Source organism: Balaenoptera musculus, chromosome 10 (assembly GCF_009873245.2).
Source record: "Balaenoptera musculus isolate JJ_BM4_2016_0621 chromosome 10, mBalMus1.pri.v3, whole genome shotgun sequence".
Taxonomy (NCBI): domain Eukaryota; kingdom Metazoa; phylum Chordata; class Mammalia; order Artiodactyla; family Balaenopteridae; genus Balaenoptera; species Balaenoptera musculus.
Genome location: NC_045794.1, coordinates 53407837 through 53432456, shown reverse-complemented (window position 1 = coordinate 53432456; position 24620 = coordinate 53407837). Strand labels below are relative to the sequence as shown.

The 24620-nt window shown below is 36.9% G+C and overlaps 1 protein-coding gene across 3 annotated transcripts in view; it reads right to left on the bottom strand.

Annotated features, from left to right (window-relative positions):
- HELB (DNA helicase B) overlaps window positions 1–24620 on the bottom strand; it is a 35954-nt gene that overhangs the window by 10654 nt on the left and 680 nt on the right. For all 3 annotated transcript variants that reach the window (XM_036867169.1, XM_036867170.1, XM_036867171.1), the window contains exons 2-11: window positions 22923–23333; window positions 21737–21906; window positions 18740–19618; window positions 16245–16422; window positions 14924–15065; window positions 11834–11988; window positions 8609–8690; window positions 7682–7741; window positions 6304–6532; window positions 5361–5504 (exon numbers count right to left, since the gene is read on the bottom strand). In XM_036867169.1, the coding sequence (XP_036723064.1) occupies window positions 5361–5504; window positions 6304–6532; window positions 7682–7741; window positions 8609–8690; window positions 11834–11988; window positions 14924–15065; window positions 16245–16422; window positions 18740–19618; window positions 21737–21906; window positions 22923–23333 (2450 nt within the window). The remainder of the gene's footprint in view (window positions 1–5360; window positions 5505–6303; window positions 6533–7681; window positions 7742–8608; window positions 8691–11833; window positions 11989–14923; window positions 15066–16244; window positions 16423–18739; window positions 19619–21736; window positions 21907–22922; window positions 23334–24620) is intronic.

The following is a 24620-nucleotide window of genomic DNA, read 5'->3' as shown; positions in this document are numbered from 1 at the left end:
ACTGATAGAAGACAACAATCACAAATGTTCTCAGAGGTAACAGACATTATTTCAACCATGAAGTAAGAGCCAGATTCAATGAAAAGAACATTCCAAGATATCTACTCCAATCTCCACCCAGTAATAATAAAGACCCTTCACTACTTATTTGTCTAGAAATGCAACAGAAAAACTGGATTATAAATTTGAAGAAATAAATAGAGCAAAACATTAATGAGATGGAAAATAGGAGAGCTGATAAGAAATTCAGGTAACCAGTTCTGGAGGTCCAATATCCATACAGTAGAATTTCTAGAAAGAAAAAACAGAGAAAGCTGAGGATGAGATAATGAAATTATTTAAGAAAATTTCCCAAAATTGAAGAATATGAGTTTCCAGAATTCCAGAGTCCCCATCATAAAAATCCATGGGAGAAATTTCTCCCATATCTCACAGCTAGGAATATTTGCCCCTCTCAACAACTGTTTGTTTGTTCATTTACTTTAACCGAGTAGACATAATCAACTGACTGCTTCTCTCTTTGCTTTGGGAACTTTGGCCTTAAGGGAACTTAAAAGCTAAATCTGCAGTCTACATTAACACGCAAATAGGACAGTATGCATATCGGCATTCCAATCCACTCTTGGTGGTAATCCCTTTACCATGTTTAACTTTATTTTCCACTTGACATGCATTTTTCTTTTTAAGTAAATTTATTTATTTATTTATTTTTGGCTGCGTTGGGTCTTTGTTGCTGCATTTGGGCTTTCTCTAGTTGCAGTGACCCGGGGCTACTCTTCATTGCAGTGCATGGGCGTCTCATTGCGGAACACGGGCTCTAGGCGCACAGGCTTCAGTAGTTGTGGTACGTGGGCTCAGTAGTTGTGGCTCACGGCCTCTAGAGCACAGGCTCAGTAGCTGTGGCGCACGGGCTTAGTTGCTCTGCGACATGTGGGATCTTCCCGGACCAGGGCTCAAACCAGTGTCCCCTGCATTGGCAGGCAGATTCTTAACCACTGCACCACGAGGGAAGTCCCTGACATTTCTTATATTTTAAAAAGTCATGCTCAACTGTGGGCACTTTTTGTAAGCCATTTCAAATTCCTTCTGGAACTGAGGTGGGGTAAGTTAATAAATAAAACACCATCCACTTTGAACAAAAAAAAAAACCCTATGCTAATTAATGTTTGCCTACTATTAGAGGATATAGTCTAACCTATAAAATTTTCTATATAAAAATGAAAGTGGGGGCTTCCCTGGTGGCACAGTGGTTAAGAATCTGCCTGCCAATGCAGGGGACATGGGTTCAAGCACTGGTCTGGGAAGTTCCCACATGCCGCGGAGCAACTAAGCCCGTGCGCCACAACTAGTGAGCCTGCGCTCTACAGCCTGTGAGCCACAACTACTGAAGCCCGCACTCCTAGAGCCTGTGCTCTGCAACAAGAGAAGCCACCACAATGAGAAGCCCGCGCACCGCAATGAAGAGTAGCCCCCGCTCGTTCCAACTAGAGAAAGCCCACACACAGCAACAAAGACCCAATGCAGCCAAAAATAAATAAATAAAATAAATTTATATAAAAAGAAAGTGGATGCAGCTTTGTCACCAAAACAACATAATGGCAGAGAGAGGAGTTCAAAACAATGAGATAAGTAACAGAGCCACAAATAACTTGTGAGAATTAAAAAATATTAAAATAAAGTTGAAAAGCAAGTTGCAGCAAATGCAATGTGGTGTCCAGAATAAGATTCTGGAACAGAAAAAGGACATTAATGGACAAACTGGTGAAATCAAAATAAAATGTATTTTTTAGTTAATAGTACTGTACCAATAGTAGATTCTTAGTTTTGACAAATATACCATAGTTATATAAGATGCTAATATTAGGGAAAGCTGGGTGAAGGGTACATGGGAACTCTCTGTACTAACTTCCCAACTCTTCCATAAATCTAAAATTATTCCCAAATAAAAAGTAATTACCTCACAAGGGTAGAGGAAGGGGATACATTTATCAAAACCCATCCCACTTTGTAATTAAAACGTGTTTGTAAATTATACCCCAATAAAGTTGGTTAAACAAATAAAAAAGAAGTTGCAAAAGTGTATATAATCAATACAATACCATTTATGTAAAACTTGGTTACCTTGTTTCTACATGAACAGACAAATTCAGGTCAGAAATCACCTCTGAGGAGGGTGGGAAGGCCTGGGATGAGGGGAGGGCAAATGAGGCAGTTGCTTTGGGTACAAAATTTAAGAGGATACCAAGAAACTCAGCAATCAAGATAAATAAATTAAAAAAAATTAAAAACTCTCCAGAAAGTGGGCACAAAGGGAACATAACTCAACATAATAAAGGCCATATATGACAAACCCAAAGCTAACATCATACTCAACGGTGAAAAGCTGAAAGCATTCCCTCTAAGATCAGGAACAAGACAAGGATGCCCACTCTCGCCACTTTTATTAAACATAGATTTGGAAGTCCTAGCCACAGCATCAGAGAAGAAAAACAAATAAAAGGAATCCAAGTTGAAAAGGAAAAAGTAAGACTGTTATTGTTTGCAAATGACATGATAGTATACATAGAAAATCCTAAAGATGCCACCAGAAAGCTACTAGAACTCATCAATGAATTCAGTAAAGCTGCAGGACACAAAATTAATATATGGAAATCTGTTACATTTCTATACACTAACAGTAAACTATCAGAAAGAGAAATTAAGGAAACAATTCCATTTATAACCACTTCAGAAAGAATAAAACACCTAGGACTAAAAAGGAGGCAGAATACCTGTACTCCAAAAACTATAAGACACTGATGAGAGAAACTGAAGACGACACAAATGGAAAGATATACCATGTTCTTGGATTCTTTCAATATTGAAAGAATCAATATTGTTAAAATGACCATACTACCCAAGGCAATCTACAGAGTCAATGTAATCCCTATCAAATTACCAATGACATTTTTCACAGAACTGGAACAAAAAATTTTTAAATTCTATAGAAACACAAAAACCCAAAATAGCCAAAACAAGTTTGAGAAAGAAGAATGGAGCTGAAGGAATCATGCTCCCTGACTTCAGACTATACTACAAAGCTACAGTCATCAAAACAGTATGGTACTGGCACAAAAAAAGACACGCAGATCAATCCAATAGGATAGAAAGCCCAGAAATAAACCCACGCACTTATGGTCAATTAATCTATGACAACAGAGGCAAGAATATACAATGGAGAAAAGACAGTCTCTTCAATAAGTGGTGCTGGGAAAACTGGACAGCTACATGTAAAAGAACGAAATTAGAACATTCTCTAACACCATATACAAAAATAAACTCAAAATGGATTAAAGAGCTAAATGTAAGACCAGATATTTTAAAACTCCTGGAGGAAAACACAGGCAGAACACTCTTTGACATAAATCACAGCAATATTTTTGGGGATCCATCTCCTAGAGCAATGGAAACAAAAGCAAAAATAAGCAAATGGGACCTCATTAAACTTAAAAGCTTTTGCACAGCAAAGGAAACCATAAACAAAATGAAAAGACAACCTATGGACTGGGAAAAATTATCTGTAAACAATGCAACCAACAAGGGATTAATTTCCAAAATATACAAACAGCTCATACAGCTCAATATCAAAAAAACAAACAACCCAATCAAAAATTGGGCAGAAAACCTAAATAGACATTTCTCCAAAGACATACAGATGGCCAACAGGCACATGAAAAGATGCTCAACATTGCTAATTATTAGAGAAATGCAAATCAGAACTACAATGAGGTATCACCTCACACCAGTCAGAATAGCCATCATCAAAAAGTCTATAAATAATAAATGCTGGAGAGGGTGTGGAGAAAACAGAACCCTCCTACACTGTTGGTGGAATGTAAATTGGTGCAGCCACTATGGAGAACAGTATAGAAGTTCCTTAAAAAACTAAAAATAGGGAATTCCCTGGTGGTCCAGTGGTTAGGACTTGCACTTTCACTGCTGAGGGTGTGGGTTCAATCCCTGGTCAAGGAACTGAGATCCTGTAAGCCACACAGCATGGACAAAAAATAAAGTTACTTGCATTTTTAAAAAATTTTTAAAAAAACCTAAAACTACAAATAGAATTACCATATAATCCAGCAATCCCACTCCTGGGCATACTAAAAACAGAGTTACCATATGATCCAGCAATCCCACTCCTGGGCACATACCCAGAGAAAACTCTAATTTGAAAAGATACATGCACCCCAAAGTTCACAGCAGCACTACTTACAATAGCCAAGACATGGAAGCAACCTAAATGTGAATCGACACATGAATGGATAAAGAAGACATGGTATGTATACACACACACACACACACAGACACACATACATACATACAACGGAATACTACTCAGCCACAAAAAAGAATGAAATGGGGAATTCCCTGGCAGTCCAGTGGTTAGGACTTGGTGCTTTCACTGCCGGGCTTGGGTTCAATCCCTAGTCGGGTAACTAAGATCCCACAAGCTGCACAATGCGGCCAAAAAAAAAAGGAAAAAGGAATGAAATAATGCCATTTGCAGCAACATGGATGGACCTAGAAATTACCATACTAAGTGAAGTAAGTCAGAGAAAGACAACTATATGATATCACTTATATGTGGAATCTAAAAAAATGATACAAATGAACTTACTTACAAAACAGAAACAGTCTCACAGACATAGAAAACAAACTTACGGTTACCAAAGGGGGAAAGGAAGGGGTGGGGAGGGATAAATTAGGGATTTTGAATTAACAGATACACTCTACTATATATAAAATAAACAACAAGGACCTTCTATATTGCACAGGGCCCTACTGATATATTCAATATCTTGTAATAACCAATAATGGAAAAGAATCTGAAAATATATATACATATATATTTACACGTATAACTGAATCACTTTTGTGTACACCTGAAACATTGTAAGTCAACTATATTTCAGTTTAAGAAAATAATTTAAAAGTTAAAATTTAGAGCAAAAAAGATCCACATTGAACAAAATATCAAAATTTTAAATAAAGGCAAGATCAGTAAGAGTGCCATACCAAGTGACACTGGAGACGGAAGCAAGAGGGAAATTCAGTTGTCCTGGTCCTGACCGCTCTTTCCCTGGGAGACATGGGAAGGCCTGCAGGATGAGGCTTTAACTATGTCTTAGATCCAGAAAATAAAGACAGCTCTGAAGCAGAGAGTGCAAAACATTAGAGTCTGTACAGTAGTTTCAGTACTTTTGTGTATTTTGTTTCCTAATTTAAAAAATAATAAAAGCAACAAAACTTAGGAAGAAAATAATGCAGGGTACTCTATCTTGGCAAGCTATTTAAATTGCTTTATAAAAGTCCATTCTTACCTGAAAAGTGTGAATAGTTCTTGCCCATGCATGTTTTATGTGACAATATTGCATTAGTTTCCCAAAATCCACAGTTACTTCGAAGCCAGCCATATTATTAATGGTCAAAAATCTTTGCTTTCCAAAAGTTATATCAGTTTTATCCTGTCATCAAAACAAATAACTGTTTTGTATGTTTTCAAATATGTACACTGTAAAGGTCTATTTTGGGGTTGAACATAAAATGCAAGCACCTTATGAATAAAATAGCATGTATAATTGTTAAGAATTTCAAAAAGCTTAAAATCTATGCTTGAGCACCTACTGAGTATAGACACACCCAAATATTTTAATAACCACAAATGGAAGTTTTGGGTCCTTGAAATTTAACCTTTATTTGACTCTTTGGAGAACAGTCTGTGTTGTCTTTCTTATTTTGAAGACTATACATTTCACTTCTTGCACTGACTATGTAAGTCTGCATGTATTTTTTGCAAAGAGTTTACTTTTCCTCACAGATTTTAAAGAATAAACTTGTAAGTTTAAAAGGGTGTTTATACAATGAGGACAAATTCAAGGTGACCGCTTCTATAGTTTCTACATTTAAGCAGCAACCAAGGAAGTGATGCTTTGTAAAATATAATAAGTGTGTCACTTGTCCCTTGTTTTTTGTTACTCAAGCACTTCAAGCTTATTAAAAATATGTTTCTTCACAAAGCCTTCCAGACTTCCCAACTCATTTTATGAGGCCAGCATTAGTCAGACACCAAAACCAGACAAGATATCACTAGAAAACTACAAACCAAGATCCCTCATGGACACAGATGCAAAAATCCTTAACAAAAAATTATAGAAGAACGCCAGCTCTGATATGATTAAATTCTGAATCAATCCTCGGGCAATAAAAGAAAACCAAATCTATCCCTCATAGGTAAAAAGGTACTATTTTTCTGTTATCATTTACCTCTGTTATGAAAAATACTTCTCCATTGCAGAGTCGAATACCACTTTCAAAGTCATGCTTATTTTTAGCAAAACCATGAGGAGTACCATTGAAGTCTTCGCCACTGGCCTTTAGTTCATTATTTTGTTGGCTGTTGAAGGTATTTTCAGGGAGTAAGTCTGAGAGATACGCATTCCTGGTACAACAAATTTTATCACCAACTCCAAATTCAAGTCTATTCTGATGGTTTCTGGGTTAGAAAATAATAATACAGCATCAGAGTTTGGAAAACCTCAATTTCATTTTCTTTAAGCATTGACGCTTACTCAGATCTGATCCAGTTCTCAAAATTATTTCCACAGTCTCTTTACGTCACTTTTGTTCTCCAAAGGTAAACAAGAAATCAGGCTCCCTCAGTTGTGGTCTGACTATCTACACTTTCTGCACACCTCAAACTCAGTGACATTTCCCAGTCGAATTTTTTCAAGTTAGAAATCTTGGCATAAAGGCTGATGTCTCTCTTTCCCTTTATATTCCAAAAGTTACCAAAAATCTTATCGACTCTACCTTTTAAATTCATCCTCTCCTCTCCAATCTCTCTTATCACTACCCCAATTCAAGTCTTACAGCACTTACACATATGTCTATTGTAATAATTATATTATATCAGAATAATAGCAGCAAATCAAATAAATGCTGGTGATAATACCAGTTACCGTGGTAAGTGCTTTAGGTATATTATTTCATTTCATCCTTACTACAACTTTATGAGGGAAATTCTGGGTAAGTGTCCTCTTTTACATACATAGAAAGGTGAAATTACCTGCCCAAGATCACAATTACTGTGACCCAGACTGGATGGCCCCAATCTTGTGCTTTTCAACCCTTTGTTGGGCTACCTATCATGGTTTTTTGTGTCCTTCCTCAATAGACAGGGAGCTCCTCTTGAAATTTACACTTCTCTGGGTTCTCTGCACTTAATAAAGAGTAGGTATTGATAAATGCCAGAGAAGTGAGTTAGTCTGCCCTACATGTGAATAGAGTGGCTTTTCTCTGCTCCTATTTCCCTGATAAAAGTCCACCTAAGGTGCTCTCTGTAGGCACCCTGTTGCTAAGGTTCTTGTACACATTCCACACATATTCTAATTTGAAAAATTGCCCTGAATTCTCCACGCTTATCTTGGAGAAGCTAGAGGTAGGAAACCACAGGGACAATTTTATTCTTTATTTTTCTTATTACCCTGATTACCAAAAAGTCAATTCCTAAGGATATATATTATATTTAATTGAAGATATCATTTGACTTCACAAAGGAGAAAAAAGATTTTTAAATATGCGCTACAGTGATAAATGTCAAAACAAACAAAAGTATGGCGAATCCAGGAAGCACTGTCCTCACTTGATTAGACGGCCCGTGTAGTGCTTGCAACAGCAGGTGTTGATCACGTCACAGTCCTGCCTGGAACACAGAAAAATACAAGGGTCATCTTAATGGAATCTCTTTTGTGTGGATTTCTGTTACCAACAATTATGAGATACTGGATTCTATCAAAAGTTTCCAGGACTGGGACTTCCCTGGTGGTCCAGTGGTAAAGAATCCACCTTGCAATGCAGGGGATGTAGGTTCAATCCCTATTAGGGGAACTAAGATCCCACATGCCACGGGGCAACTAAGCCCACGTGCCACAACTACTGAGCTCACTCGCCTCAACTAGAGCCCGCGTGCCATAAACTACAGAGCCCACACGCTCCGGAGCCTGCGCGCCACAACTAGAGAGAGAAAACCCACATGCCACAACTAGAGAGAAGCCCGCGAACCACAATGAAGAGCCCGCGGGCCACAACTAAGACCCAATGCAGCCAAAAATAAAATTAAATAAATAAAAAATAAATCTTTAAAAAAAAAAAAAGTTTCCAGGACTTTCTCCAGGAAAAGTATTGTGTAATTTTGATCTTAACATAACCCTTTCTTCCACTCAGATTTCCTATGAGTTACCAAATATAATATTTGGTAGAAAGAGCACCTCTTTAGGGAATTCCCTGGCAGTCCAGTGGTTAGGACTCAGCGTTCTCACTGCCAAGGGCCCGGGTTCGATCCCTAGTCAGGGAACTAAGATCCCACAAGCTGCGAGGCGTGGCCAGTAAAAAGAAAGAGCCCTCTTTAGAAACTGCCTTCTGCTGGACCTAACCCAAGAAATACCTCAAAATAAGAGAAGAGAATTCACAGTGATGAACTACCAGTCTCCTATTCCAACAGCACCTAGATTCATAAGATATGAGATTTAAAAGCTTCATTAAAAACACCAAAATTTTGTAAACGCTTTACCTTCTAAATGCAATAAATTGTGATGTTTTTGCATCTTCTAGGTCCTTTTCTTTGAGTAAAGTACTAACTGCAGAATATAAATCTGAAAATTCAAGAGAAAAAAGTTAACACAGCAAAGCACTAAATTATAACATTGTTTCAATGGAGAAACTAATTCAGAATTCCTGCTAAGGGGTCCAGGAAAACATCTCACCAAATGGGATACAAGTTCACCATGGGAGCATCAACCTCATCTGTTTCATCAGCAGGAGCAAGAGAAAAGAGAACGAAGGTAACGGTTCCAAACACTCTATCCTCAATCACTAGCCAGGACAGCTCCTAATTTGTAATATCACCACTGCATATTTACTGATGGTTTGTGAATGCTGAATTTAAAGTATGAACAAGAGGACAAAATATGTAACATAATTACTAATGTAAGACTTCTTTCTGTCTTAAGTTCTAGTGGTACTAGTGGTCATGAGTTATAATTTGAGAATCTATACGCTTTGCGTATGTGATTTCATCTTTAATCTTCACAATACTCACATGATGCATGTATTATTATATACAGGGCCGACATTGAGCTGATACATACCAGTTTAACATGTGGAGATATTTCTGTTTTAACTAGAAAACAGCTACTCCCCAAACACCACAGTGCCCTCCCTCCCACCCCAGCCATGTCTTTCCTTCCTCCAGAGCCCCCAGATCTCCCCATGATTCAGCAACTAAAAGGTTAACCCTGACACAGGAAGGGCATCCATTCCAAGAGTGACCAGACCCTACCAGCTATTAAATAGTTGAACCAGCACCACTCATTACATCCTTGTTAGGACCGTGAAACTGAGGCTCTTGGAAGTAAAAGAAATTTTCCAGTGGGGTAGAGTGACCAGCCTCCCTCTTTTAGAGCTCAGATCGTTGACAGCGATGATGTCCACTTACAGCTTGCCCTTTGCAGAGCACTGAGAAGCAGGCTTCCTCTAACCTCTCTCAGCAATGTCACAAACCAGGGAACATTTCTCAGGAGAGGCAGAAGAAATAAAAATTGGGGTAAAAACATTCCAGGCTTTTGGGTCTTTCCCTCTTAGCAGATAAACCACAAGGGAATGAAAAAGCCCAGGCCTTGTGATCCCCGCTCTAGGAAGACTGAATCAGTTGCTCGCTGAGCCCTTCATTTTTCAGATGAAGGAAGGATTATCATTAAAAAATGTCCAAGACTCAGCTCACCGCCAGCCAAGCCCCGCTTGCCAAAGGTCTCACAAAACACTGGTTTCTTTTCACACGTACAGGATCACGCTGTTCTGCTCCTTGCTTTGTTCACTCTCTCTACATCTCCCAGATCAATACGTACGCTGTACTTCATTGATTCTAAGATACGCATTTTTTTCTCATATTTTAACATCTCTGGAATTCTAGCCCAGCTACGAAGCCTGTCTTAGGCCTCTGTACCTTGCAATAATGGGAATAATTGAGTAATTTATTAAGAAATACTTATTACTTAAGTATTAAGGAATAATACTTAATTATTAACGAAAAAATACTATATGCCTCTCTAAGGAGTAATTTATTCAATTCTCTTAAAGAAGAGACTCATTTCCCACCTGAAGTTTGTAATTAAGATAGAAAACAGCTCCAGCTAAGCTCCACTACCATTCTGAAATAACTTTTTTTTTTTAAGTACATTCTCATTAATTTAAAGAATGCGTGCCAGAAATAAAACTAAACATATTTTAGGTAGATCTAAATGGAGTGGCAAAGAAAGCCAGTTTCTTAACCATCTTAGTCTCATTTTTTTCATCTGTACTAATACCTACTATGAATTAAGTAAGCTGTGGAGAGAATAAAACATTATCTATAAATTATTCACAACATGTGTAATAAAAAACAAGTCAAAAAACAATACACAGCTTATAAACCAAATTATGTAAAACTAATATATGTCTGTGTATGGATATAACACGGTTTAAAAAGAGAAACTCCAAGCTCTTCCTATAGATGTGACCTTTATGGGGTTGATTCAGGGGAAGAGGACAGGGGATGATTAAAGAAAATATTAATTTTTACTTCAAACACTTCTGTATCACTTGACTTTTGTTAAGGAATATAAATGATTTCTATAATAATAAAAAAAAAAGCCAAAAAGGCATTTATAGAATCCTATTATTACATGAGCTCATTTAAAAAAAGAATAATGTAACATGTGAATGAACACTAACCCAAAGGAAGTGAGATGGGGACACACAAAGGAGGAAAGGCTTACAGATAAAGTTGAATGTCAATTCATTTCACATGCAGAGTGAAAGCTGCTAAGGAGGAAGGATATACCTTGAAGAACTGTGGCAACTACAATAAATCCTCAATAAAAATCATTTAAATTTTCACTAATTCAATTTTGAGTAAACCACTACGCTATTTTAAAAAGTTTGCTAAGTTAAGTTTATAATATAAAGATCAAATTATTTAAATAAATAAATAAATTCAATTTAAATAAATTCATTTGGAGTAGATAATTTAATACCTATTATTCACAAAAAACTAACATTCATATAGTTCCTCAAAACCTATGAACGCCCTCAACCTTCACAACTGCCCCCAGGCACTGTCACTATGACTCCCATTTTACAAATGGTAGAGTGATGTGACATGGGTCATACACATAAGGCAGAAGATTCCCTATCCCATGCACTTCCTCAACCCTGCCATGCTGTCATCCTAACACCCATAATTAGAAGTGATGCTTGTCCATTTTACTAGAAACAGAACTATTAGGAACTCAGCTTGGCAAGAGTTTGACAGCCATTACTTTTGTTTCACAAATGTACTCAAAACAACAAATGTAGTATTTACGTTTCCAGCAAATACTGTACTTTTACAGCAAATACTGTACTTTTGCAGTATTTGCTGTAAAAGAAAAGCTTCATTCATTAAGACGTGCTTTCTCCTGAATGAACCTGGATTACTTAGGGCTTTGCTTTATTTTAAACTAATCATCTACATCCACTTATTTACTCAACAAATATTTACTAAGTCCTTAGTATGCATGTGTCAAGAGCTTACTTCTTTACAAAATTCTAAAGTAATCTGTTTTTGATGATTAATAAATTAGCTTATTTATTTTCAGTGCCTAACGTTTTACTAGCAATATTTATTTTTACCATCAAATAAAATTATAACTAGTCATTTAATAACTATATTACAAAACTGAAATACTTAACCCTATATAACATAAAAGTTTATACTTACAAGAGTGATGATTATTTTTTGAGAACTGAGAACTGGCATCTTCTTCTGGGAGTCTAACAAAAATAAATGATTTATCTTGTATTGAGACAGGGAATGTTGGATCATCAGAGATATTCAGCTCTGCATCAAATGTTGGAAACTGGCGTCTTGAGATTCTTAAATAAAGGTAAAATAATACACCAAGAGCATTAGTATCCAAAAACGTATCTTCACATATGAGCAGAGATAATGTCATTACAATAATTAATATCTGTGAATAGGTCATAAATAGGGTAAAAGGACTACCCATATATGCATTATAAATAGTAAATGAGTTTCAAAATACACTTAACAAGACCATAATGTTATCTTTATCCATCAGTCCCCTACCCCTAGCACATTAGAAGCATTAGAAAAAATTGTCATGGAATTTACTAAGCAACATTCTGAGAACTTGACCTACTTTTCTCCAGACCACTAAAGAACCATACCAAGTAGGTATTATCCTCATCTCACAGAGGAGCAACATGAGGCTTAGTTAACTACAGTGGGGTCGTCCAAGATCACAGAGGTAAAAAGCAGGGGAGCTAGGAGGGAAATTTGGGCCCACTGGGCTCCATATTCCTTTCTATTTAAATTAATTTAAACTCTTTGGGGCCTTTTCCATACATTTACATCATACTCTTTCTTTTCTCCTTTCTTCTGTATATATCATATATATGGTCTCATCTTCCCAGCTGAACCAAGTATCCACATCTTCTCTTTGTTTCTGTTCCCTCCTCATCCTTCTTTTGTTCTTGTATTCCCCAAGACTAGCAAGTCATATCAGAAAGCACAGTAAAGGCCAGGGGCCTTGTCATACTAGAGTCCCTCCTTGGTTATTTGGAAGAAAACTGACACCCTGTAAAGACCTAACAGCAGCCTAGCTATCAAAGGTATAGTACCCTACTGTGTCATCTTTCAATCCTTCCCAACAGGGTTGGAAGGGAGGAAAGGAGAAAGAAGGAAGAAGGCTGTCCCTGCTGGAACTATCCCAGATTTAATTTGGGGTACTGAGAATCACCATGGATTTCCTGTTTTGCTTCTGACCCAGGACATGTAACATACTTCTATCTCTAGAAGCTTTTCCGTGGTATCATTGGGATCCTTCTGTCATTAAACACTTGGTGATGATGACCAAGAAGAAATAATGAAAGGAGCACAGCTCAGCCCAAAAGATATCGAAAGGGTTACTAAAAGGAATTCCTAAATTTCAGATAATATTGAGTTCTAAGAAACCTAGTGTGCTTTCGATTCTTCCAAGATTTCTAGACTTTAAAATGACCAATCATCTACCAACATTCCAAAACTGAGGTGGACTTTAGGTAGGAGAAGAAGAGTTATAGGTAAGAGTTATAGAAGAGTTATAGTTACACTTCCAACTGCATTATTTTTCTTAACGTCCCAGTACGAACCTATATCATCTACCCTATTCCTGTCCATTCTGCCTCTACCCCCACTATCTTTTCCAGGGTAGATGGGGCAGGGAAATAGTAGGCTTTGAATATTCTCATTTCTGCTGACATCCAACCAAGAAAATGTTTAAGCAACAAAAACAGCATCTTGTAGTCTAATACAATATCCTGTCCTGCTGAATATCTGAACCCGATAGCTACTGCAAAGACCTCCACATGAGCTACTAAGTTTTTCATCCATCATTAAAGAAATAAGAACTCTTCTGACAGAAAACAAATCATCGTAAAGAAAGCACTCCTTTGAGCAAAATCTACCTTCCAATTTAATTCTATGTTATCTAGTAAGTCATTTTTTGTCCTCAAGTATAGTCAAAAATCTAGTTCCAGGTCCTAAGCCCCAGATGGATACACACCAGGTCCAAAGGCAGGAGGACAGACACACACAAAATGTTGTACAAAGAAGACCTAAGGCAATGAAGTTTCAGGCTAAATTCGTGATCTTAGCAGCAGTTCAGAACCTGTGCTAAATTTTTATTCAAATCAACTATAATCCTCTGCCACTCAGCTGATTGCCCCATGATCCCTATAATTCCCAAAATAACAGATAGTGATAAGGTAGAACCAAAATAATTCCATGCAGATACAGAAATAAAGCATGCACTACAGCCAATAAAGGGAAAATGAAACCTAAAACCAACCAACAAACAAAAACAGCACCTTGTAAAAGAGGGTCAAAAACAAAGATAGGGCTTCCCTGGTGGCGCAGTGGTTGAGAATCTGCCTCCCAATGCAGGGGACACGGGTTCGAGCCCTGGTCTGGGAAGATCCCACATGCCGCGGAGCAACTGGGCCCGTGAGCCACAACTACTGAGCCTGTGCATCTGGAGCCTGTGCTCCGCAAAAAGAGAGGCCGCGATAATGAGAGGCCCGCGCACCGTGATGAAGAGTGGCCCCCACTTGCCGCAACTGGAGAAAGCCCTCGCACAGAAATGAAGACCCAACACAGCCAAAAATAAATAAATAAATAAATAAATAATTTTAAAAAAGATAAATTTTGGCCCAATGAATAAAAAGTGTTTTAATATTCTGTGGTCCCATCACGGCTATTACAGAGGATTACTCTAAAGGCTTATGCAAAGATTAAGGAAAGAGAAGGATTCTTTCCTACTTTAAGGAGAGTAATATGCCATAGGTGCCACCAGGATTATCAAGGAGTAAAATACCTTTTTCTTTACCTTTTTCTTTTTCTTTTTTTTTTTTTTTTTGCTTTGGGCTCCCCTTATAAAAATTACAGGAAATGTCTTCCCCAAGTCACCCTTGAACTCTAATGAATTCATTTCCGAGTCTCTGTTCCCCTTGGGTTTATTTTGGTCTCTAAGCCAGATGCAACTTTATTTCACATATATACTTTTAAAATCAGGAAAACACATTTATACTTAAATTTCAACAATAATTTATCTTGGATCAATAATGAAAAATACTTTGCTTTTCTAACTGTGGGACAAAAGGTATACATACCTGAAGGACAGAAAAGGTTTGCTAAAAGAGCATGGTAAACATACTGCACTGAATCACCCTAATTCAAAAGCTAATATTTTTTTTTACCTTTACTTCTAATACGACAGAGGGAAAATGCAAAATTTTAGTTATATTATACCTTGTAGCATTGTCCACAATTAGTTCAGATTCTGCTCTATGGTTTGTCTTTAGTTCAACAGCACAATTTCTTGACTTGAGAGTCTCAAAAAGATCTTTCAGCAAGTTACCAGGTTCAATACTGGGTAACTGTCTAATATCACCTAAAAGGGGGAAAAATAGATAGAGTAGGTTTTATGTAACTGGGATCTCGAAATTTAGAAATTATTTTTATTTCTCCCTACTGATATATGCTATAATTATAAAGACTTACTCTGAGGAAATATGAAAAAAATCTTCGTTTAAAATTACTTAAGAACATTAAGTCTTCAAAAATATTCAACAACAATAACAACAAAAACCATTCCCATTAAACAATATAAGATAGAAAAAATAGTGATAACACAGTAAGGTAAAACATGAATTGAACTTTTTTCATATCTATAAACACAGGCAAACTGTTGGGGCATATATTTTCACCAACAGGTAAAGAAAAAAACAGGCCTTAGATATCTAGAATTTAGTCACTTATTCAATCTTGCTCAATGTCTTACTAATCATGGAAGAATCTATGGCCTCAAATAAATAAACTTAACGTACAAAATGCAAAATAAACAAACCCAGTGCATTTCATAATAAATTCTAGTAATGTAGTGATAATATTTTGCTCTATTAAAAATCTTTTTACTTTAAACAAACAAGCAAACCTTAGAGAAAAGAGAAACTATTTTCTGGGTGGAAACTGAGAGAATGCTTAGGCTATTAATAAAATCAACTGCTTACGCAATATCCTCAAATACCTAAAACAGTTATTTATAAATATATTGATTCTCTCATTGCAATTCTATTTTTTCCTCCATTAAAAAACATGGTCTACACATCGGTACTACCTAATAGCATCAAACTGAATCTCACCGGAATTGGAGAGGACTTACGAGGCTGGTGAGGTCTAATGTGAATTATTAGCTTAAAATCATAAAATTACTTTTAAGTGGTCTATACTTCAGACTTTCTATTACTTCCAAATGATCTACATCCTGATTTACTCTGAGTCTGTGAGAATTTTACTATTTTAATCGTCATCATTTAGGTAATTACAGTAACTCCTCACAACTCTATTTCATTCACAACCAAGCTTGCTGATATCCTGGCCAAAACAAAGAGCCACCCAAGCTGATAAAGAGACTGGTCAGACTGAACTCAGAGTGGCTTCAGAGTGGGGTCTGAGAAATGGCTTCCCACCTGTAGGATATGGATATTAAAACAGTGAAATGGTATAAAGAACCTACTAACCACAATAATTTGAACCAAACAATTAGGATTCCAACAATATTTTAACTTACCAAGGATAATAAGCTTAGAAAGTTGGGAGTGCTCACACAGTAAATTTAAAACTGATTTAAAGATTCCGACAGATACCAAACTCCCTTCATCCACAACCAGAACTCTAACTGAAGAAAATTTCCATGGCATGTCCTTGGTCGTTGTTTTTTTCTCCCATAAGTAGAAGCTATAATTGACCTACAAGCAAAGTATGGCATTCTTAAATTCAGGTTATAAAATTTACCAAAAAAAAAAAAAAAAACTTTTTTTTTTAACAACATATTCTTTTAAAACAAAACTCTTAAATGGGGAAGGGACAGGGAGGATGTACATAGAGTAACATAGGGAAACAGACTGAAGAAATAGAGAACACAAAAGTGATAGGATGAATCCCAGAAAAGACAGATGAAATAGTTCAAAAAATTGCTTCCCAGGGAGTACTTGGTGTGTTTAACAAGCTTCTCACACAGCACCATTCCACTGCAAGAATCCCAACTGTTCTCTTATCACTCTTGACCAGAGAGAACACCCTATTGTTTTCTACCCCCAAATAAACCTTTCTCTTGGCCTTCTGAGATGGCCCAAACACTTAAGCCCCACTCTTCTCCCAACTGTAATACTCTATTCTGGAAATTAGGGGGTGCCTGCCCAAACTAACTATGAAAATATTACTTTTTCTCCTAGTATTCTAAACTCCCTTACTTCCCCAACATTGAAAAAACCACCACCACCAAGACAACTAAAAAAGCTATTTATTACAGGGGTAATAATATTTACTATTTAAAAAAATACAGAAGAGGGAAAAATTTTTTTGTAAAATTACAACCAGAGAATGTTAAATGTTTTGTTGTATACCGTTCCACAAATGTTTCTATGTTGTATGCATATATCTATATATGCTCACTTACACTAAAAAATGATTTGCATTTTTATCTGCTAAACCTGGTATCCCTAGCCCAAGGATGACAAATAAGTGGCATAAGTGCCACCTCAATGCCTCTCCTGTGCCCTTACACTCTTTCCTGAGCCTAAACATGGCTTCAGAAATGTCCTCCCAGCATCCCAACCCGATATTAAGATACTACCAATTGATCAGAGTTGGAACATAAGATGAAATCTAGTAATGATCCCTCTCTGGCCTCTCCTTTTCTAATTCAATCCTTCAGACTAAACAGAAGTGAAGGCGTAATGGAAAAAATCATAAACTGATCAGAAGACTCTTCCACCAATGAGCTACACTGAATTTCTCTAGGACCATGCCCACTCATGTGACAAATAAAAGTAATGCAAAAGCAATTTCTAAGGTGGCTCGTGGGTCTATGATTCTAGGTAGCCTTCCTTAGAACTGCTTTCTTCATTTCTCTCTCTTGCTTAGGAACCTAAATGGCTCCGCAGTAAATCAAGTCCAAGCTTCTTTGTTAGGTATACAAGGTCCGTAGTAAATGAGGGGGTCATGGCACCTTGGAAAGAGAAGCAAGCTGGGAGGTCAGAAATGTGAATCCCAGCGCTAGCTCTGCACCCAGTTAAGGTTTGGGATTGGGGCCAATTGTTTTAACACACCCAAATTTTAACTGGCTTTCTTGTAAAATGCAGATAACGTCACTTACCCACTTCACTAGTTTGTCAAGGATTTAATGAAACGGCAAGATACTTTACAAACTTTAAAGCTCAAATTCCCGGTCTAAACCGAGTGTAATTCCCATTATTTTACAATACACAGACTTCATTCCAATCAACGCAGTCGCCTCAAAACCCTCTACATGCACTTGATCATTCACCTCAATGCCTCTGGGAAGGTCTTTCCCTTAAATAAAATGTTCTTCTCCTTACCTGAGCTTCCTTGTCCATTAGACTCCAATTCAATTATTATTTCCTTCAGAAATCTTCCAACGACTAAGTTCCTTGATCTATAAAATGGCAGATCAGGGCTAAAGGAAACTCTCCAACTCTTTACAAGTTTAAAACTTCAGGACTCTTAATTATAGCCAAAGATATTTTTTTCCAGCATCTTAATTCATTTGAGATTTTTATTATGCAACTACTATTTGCCAAGCACTGTTGTAGGCAAAGGAGATAAAGCACTAAACCAGATGATCCAAGTCCTCACTTTGATGGAGCTTTCATTCTACAAAATGTGGACTCATGTTTGAAACCAGTCCCATTGAGAAACAGGGCATGTGCCAGAATCTAAACTAACTACAGCATTAAGCATACACTTTAGTTTACCTGACTTTTTTTTTTTTTTTCATAATAAGACTTTCTCAATGAAGGAAGCAGTACACTGATCTACTTTCTGGCACAAGCTCCTATCTCACTGCAAATAGTAACAGTTTATAGACTGGCTGTTTTGAGTGGCACTGATCTAAATGATTAGCTACCACAAGGCAAGGATCTAGAAGACATTCAATAAATGCCTACTGATGGCTGTCAGGAAGAAATGAAAAATAAACTCATTACATTAAGCCCGTGTTTAAAGCAAATGTTTTATGTAGAGAAAAAATGTAAAAGGCTTTACCTGACATAGCGTATAAGCGTTGAAACCAGTTTTCTGTCTCAGTAAGCCAGCTGCTTTCCCTGTAGGTGCTGTAAGTAAAACTTCTATAGCCTTGCCCGGCTTCGGCTGACTTTGCTGGGTGAAGGTAATCCATTCTTCTGGTACATTCTGGTCTTGTTCAAAATCTTCACAAGCTTTTTTCACTTCTCTTTCTTCCAACAGCTCTATATGCTTAAAAAGCTGGCTAACAATTGTGGTCTTCCCACTACCACCTTTCCCACTTATGACTGTCACAGCATTGGAGCAAATCATGTCCAAAGCAGCCACCTGATCCTGATCCAGTTGGACTTCACTTATTTCTGCCTTAACTTCATTTTCACCATTATCCAAAATATGGTCACCGCTGTCCTGCGTGTCCCAAATATCCACAGGATCTTCTAATCTTGTTTCATCAGGTTTACTGTTATTCAGCGTATCATCACTTCCTGAATTCTCAGGTCCTGTGGTGTGAATAGACGCAAGCACCTTTTTGACATCAACATGTAATCGCCATGGCGACCTTGTCATCAGGTCACAGATTGAAGAGGCAATGCCTCTTTCAGCCTGGTAAAGGTCATAAAGAAAGACACAGCCCTTCTCATACGTCACCACACCGATATCCTTCAAGAACTTCAGAGACTGCCAAGCATCATGAAAAGACATGCGGTCTGACAATTCAGAAGTTAAGTCAGCTTCTTCAACACACGTGTGCCCTTGCTGTCTACACATCTGCTTCAGTTCAGAATATATTACTAATGCATTCTTCTCCAAATCAGTCATCAACTGGAGAAGAGACCTGCACTGACAAAACGATGTCCAACTTGCCTCACATTGCAGAAGCTTCAACTGTCTGTAGGTTATCTTTAAGAAAAGAAAGTTCAAGTTTGCTTCATAAAAATTATAAATATTGATGACTATTATGAGAATTACAGTGAAAACTATGGTGTTTATTAATAATTTTTTAAGTCCCAGAAGACATGTGTTTCAACAAAATTGGGGAAAAAAAAACTATGTACCAAATACATCACTAATTTTTTTTAATTAACTGTACTGTGATTAGAGATCTATATAATTTCATAATTAAAATTATGTTTTTTCAAAGCAATACACATACAGTTTTAAAAGTCAAATAACACTATGAGACTTATCACAAAAAATAGGAATCCTCTGACTTACCCTTTCCATGCCTTCTAAAGGCAACACCCTCAACATTTTCAGTTATTTCTTCCAGAATTTATCTCCACATTTCTACGTAGTTTATACTATTCCTTAATTTTTTTTTTAAAAAAAACTAGGTAATTAGAGTTAACTCCTTACTATGGAAAGTCTTTCTTCATGGAAGTTTGCTCCCTTTATACTGTCACTTCCACACATGCTTCTCTTCCTCCCATCTTTGAGAAAAGTTACAGTCTACATTTTGAAAACTGATTTTGGTTAAATCAGTGTAAACAGGATTCACGGCTGAGTGACATGATATGCTGTGATTACATTAACTTTGTGTTGAACTCTTGTGTGTATTGTGAGGTTACTGACTGCCTCATTTTCTTGGCTTGTTTAGTTTTCCATATGCCTATCAACAATTCTGCCCAAACTCTACTGAAAAGGTACAGAGCTTCCTTCACCATGATCCACTAAGTAGGTCGTCTACCAGCTCCATTGTTTTTTCCATGGAGACATCACCCCTGGAGCCCTCCATACATTTTATGGGCTGAAATGTGTCCCCCCAAAATTCGTATGTTGAAATCCTAACACCCAGTACCCCAGAATGTGACCATATTTGGAGATAGGGTCTTTAAGGAGGTAACTAAGTTAAAATGAGATCACTGGGGTGGGCCCTAATCCAATATGACTGGTGTCATAAGAAGATTTTAGGACCCAGACAAGCACAGAGGGAAGACCATGTGAAGACACAGGAAGACAGCCATCCGTAAGCTAAGGAGAGAGGCCTCAGAAGAAACCAACCCTGCTGGCACCTTGACTTTGGATTTATAGCCTCCGGAACTGTGAGAAAATAAATGTCTGTGGTTTAAGGCACCCAGTCTATGCTGTTTGTTACAGCAGCCCTAGCAAATGAATATAAAACCTCAGTAAAAGTCTTTATTCTGGGTGGTGGTTTACATGCTGAAAAGGTGACTCCAAGCCTCCTTTTCCCACTTGAGTCCCAGAAGGCTCATTGCTCTGCTTCTCTTTCTTACTGAATAAATATATATAATAATCTAATGTTCCAGAATCTCATTTTTCCAAGCATATTGAAATCATAGTCATTTTATAGAGGGAACAAATTCATTATTCCAGTATTTCTCAAATGGGGGGCAGGGGGGTGGGATCTGTAAACATTCTTGGGGATCCCACCAATTATCTCAGAATTTTTAAATTGTATTTTCATTTGGAAAACCACCTATAACCAAGTACTGCTAAGATTTAAGTGTCACATTTGGTTTTCAACATCTCTGGAGCTTCACGGTGCCACTTTACTACTCCTGGTCTCTAATAAGAAAAACAGAAGTGCCAAAGAAATTGTAAATAACATTATTGTGCCAAAGAAAAAAAATCAAATGGCATCATCATATACCATATAAATAATGAAGGTCTTCGAAAGTTCAAATAGGAAAGTGAGGAACTGCGTAGCACAGCAGAATGGACTTGGGAAACTCATAAGAACTTGTCTTCGATGAGATCTATATTCAAGGTGCAATGGCAATTTAATACAAAAAATGTCCTATGAAATTAAATTATGTAACTTAAGTATTGATAATTTGAATGTCATTTATTTTGTTATTTTGTTTTCCTTTGTAAATTTATTGCATAAGAGCTACAGGTAGAAGAAGTTTATATTTAGTTGCAACACTGCAAGGAAAATAAATCAACATTGAAGTCATACAAATTTCTTTCCCTTGAAAGAGATGCAAAAAAACTGTCAAGCTTGAGACATCCTCCCTTGTATAAGATTACAAAATGCTAAACAAATGTCTTTCTTACTTTACGAAATCCGAGTTTCCATGGCTGTGTACGTAAAATCTCTTCTATCTCTTCCAACACCTCTGCAGAATCTGAGCTTATGAGCCGTTTAAAGTGTCGGGGCAGAAGAACTGGAAGGAATTCCATTATTTTTGGAAACTGCAAAGCTCTCATCACAGTTATATATGGAACTACAGGATATCAGAAAAGAACAAATAAAAACATACAAATGCGCTCCTAGAACAACTGATTTGATGGACTTTCCCATTTAGCACAACCAGTTTAAGAAATCCACATCAAACAGAGAGTAATAAATTTACTGTGACCAGCAAGAAAATTGATTGTATTATAACAATTGCTCTTGTATCAAGATGGTTTTCATTGTGTTTAACACCAAAATTTATGTTCTTCAAATGCTTAGATAGCTACCTCTTAGCCTTTTGTTTCCTTCTGCTTGCAATAGAATCAGAATAAAATTTCTGACTCAATAATATATAGATAAATTTAAAGCTAAGCATTAAAAATCATTTACATATTAATCTTTATAATCATTCTTCTTACTGTAATCATGATGCTTTCATCATTGAAATCATTCAATGATGTACTGCCAAATTTATTTGATAAAATTAAGAAATGAAATATTCCATATGTGTGAATGTCCAGATAACAAACCATATTTAAAAGTTATTTTAAACTATTTTGAACTGAAATCTTTCCAAAATGGATTGCTCATATTCTTGCCTTTCTTCTCTGCCTTCTGAAACAGAATAATTGATAACTGAACTTCTTCTTAATGACTCAAGGTAATCCTATGGACACAAAAGTTAGAGAGAGACCTAGAATCACACTTTTAGAGCAGGAAAGGAACTGAAAGGTGTTTAAAGATCATCTCACCCAATCTCTTCACATTATAATGAGGAACCTGCAATGTCAATGACATACTCCAAAAGCAATACAAACACATTTCATCAAACCAATTTAAAAAAAGAATACTATACCAAGATATCAATACTGTACTGGTAATATTTTAAACACACCAGTCATCCAGTATCTCAATTACACTAAAACTCAATACAAACACATTTCATCAAACCAATTTAAAAAAAGAATACTATACCAAGATATCAATACTGTACTGGTAATATTTTAAACACACCAGTCATCCAGTATCTCAATTACACTAAAACTCAATGATAAAATCACTTACTTGTGTTTTCCAGAGGAAGCAGTATCTCATAATCTGGTGGTGACTCTTCTTGCGTTTTCTGTGTAGATTGTTTTTGAGTATTCCTTCCAATATTCTTTTGGTAAGTTCTTAATTTTTCCCTAAGATTTTCAAAGTTGAGGTCTTTATAACTTGATTCATCATTTACCCATGCTAAAAATTTATTTCTGCTTTCACTGGGGACATTACAGTCTTTAAGAAAGAGGGAACAGATGTGTAACTGATTTGGTGCTGACATATCTGACTGTAAAAAGTAAGAAGGAAATCCTTGAACTTGATAGCTCCTCGATCCTACAGGCTGTACCTGTACCTTCACTCGCCACCAAGGACCCATTAATGGAAAACGTCCAAACACTTCACATTGCTGGTGAGTGTTTTCATCAAAAATTGAAACTAAAAAAAAAAAAAAAAAGTTAATTTAGGATAATTTAAAATTTCTTCCCAATGTTTTGTCAAATCCACTACTCTCTTTAATCCCTGGACAGTACCCTCTACAGATGTCTATTACAGTGTCTATATTCCACTTACCTGTTTATCTGTCTCCCTCTACTACACTGTAAGCTCTCTAGAACACGACAATGTTTCATCTGTTTTTGTATTTCAGGAGGGAGGCATGGTACATGGCAAAAGTCTGTTGTTCCTCTTCTAAAAGCAGGCCTCTCTCTGCTACTCTGATCTCAGTCAATACTGACCTTCAAGCAGTTTCTAAAAAATGTCATAGTCCCTCCTACCCAGGGCCTTTGCAAAAGCTGTTCCACTTGCCTTAAATAATTTCTTCCTTACTGTTTACCCCATTTACTACAGACCTCAGCTTAATTGTCACTTCCTCAGGAAAGCCCTGAATCTCATGAATATAACCTCTCATAGCACTTCTTACTATTCCTTCTAAGCACTGAGTGATATTATAGTTACTTCTGTGATTATTTACAGAATGTCTTTTTTTTTTTAATTATATCTCAAAGCTCTTAATTTTTATTTTTATTTATATATATATTTTTGGCTGTGTTGGGTCTTCGTTTCTGTGCAAGGGCTTTCTCTAGTTGCGGCAAGCGGGGGCCACTCTTCATCACGGTGCGCGGGCCTCTCACTATCGCGGCCTCTCTTTGTTGCAGAGCACAAGCTCCAGACGCGCAGGCTCAGTGGTTGTGGCTCACGGGCCCAGTTGCTCCGCGGCATGTGGGATCTTCCCAGACCAGAGTTCGAACCCGTGTCCCCTGCATTGGCAGGCAGATTCTCAACCGCTGCGCCACCAGGGAAGCCCAGAATGTCTGTTTAATTCATTAGAGGGTAAGCTCCATTAAGACAGCAACCTCATCATCTAATCTCTCCAAGGTATCCCAACAAAACAAACACCTTGCTTGGAAGATGGTAGCCAATCACTAACACTTTCAGGATAAATGACTAAACCCTCCACAAATACTTAAAAATTTTCTGTCTAAACCTGTGTTGTCCACTCACCTGTGACTATTTAAATTTAAATTAATTAAAATTTAAATTTAAAATTCAACTCCTCAGGTGCACTAGCTGCATTTCAAGTTCTCAATAGCCACATGTGGTTAACAGCTGTTGTATTGGACAGAGCAAATATAGAGCAATGCCATCACCAGAGAAAATTCTACAGTACAGCAGGGGTCTGAACATTCAAACATTCTTAAACATCAGTCACCGGGTTCACATAAT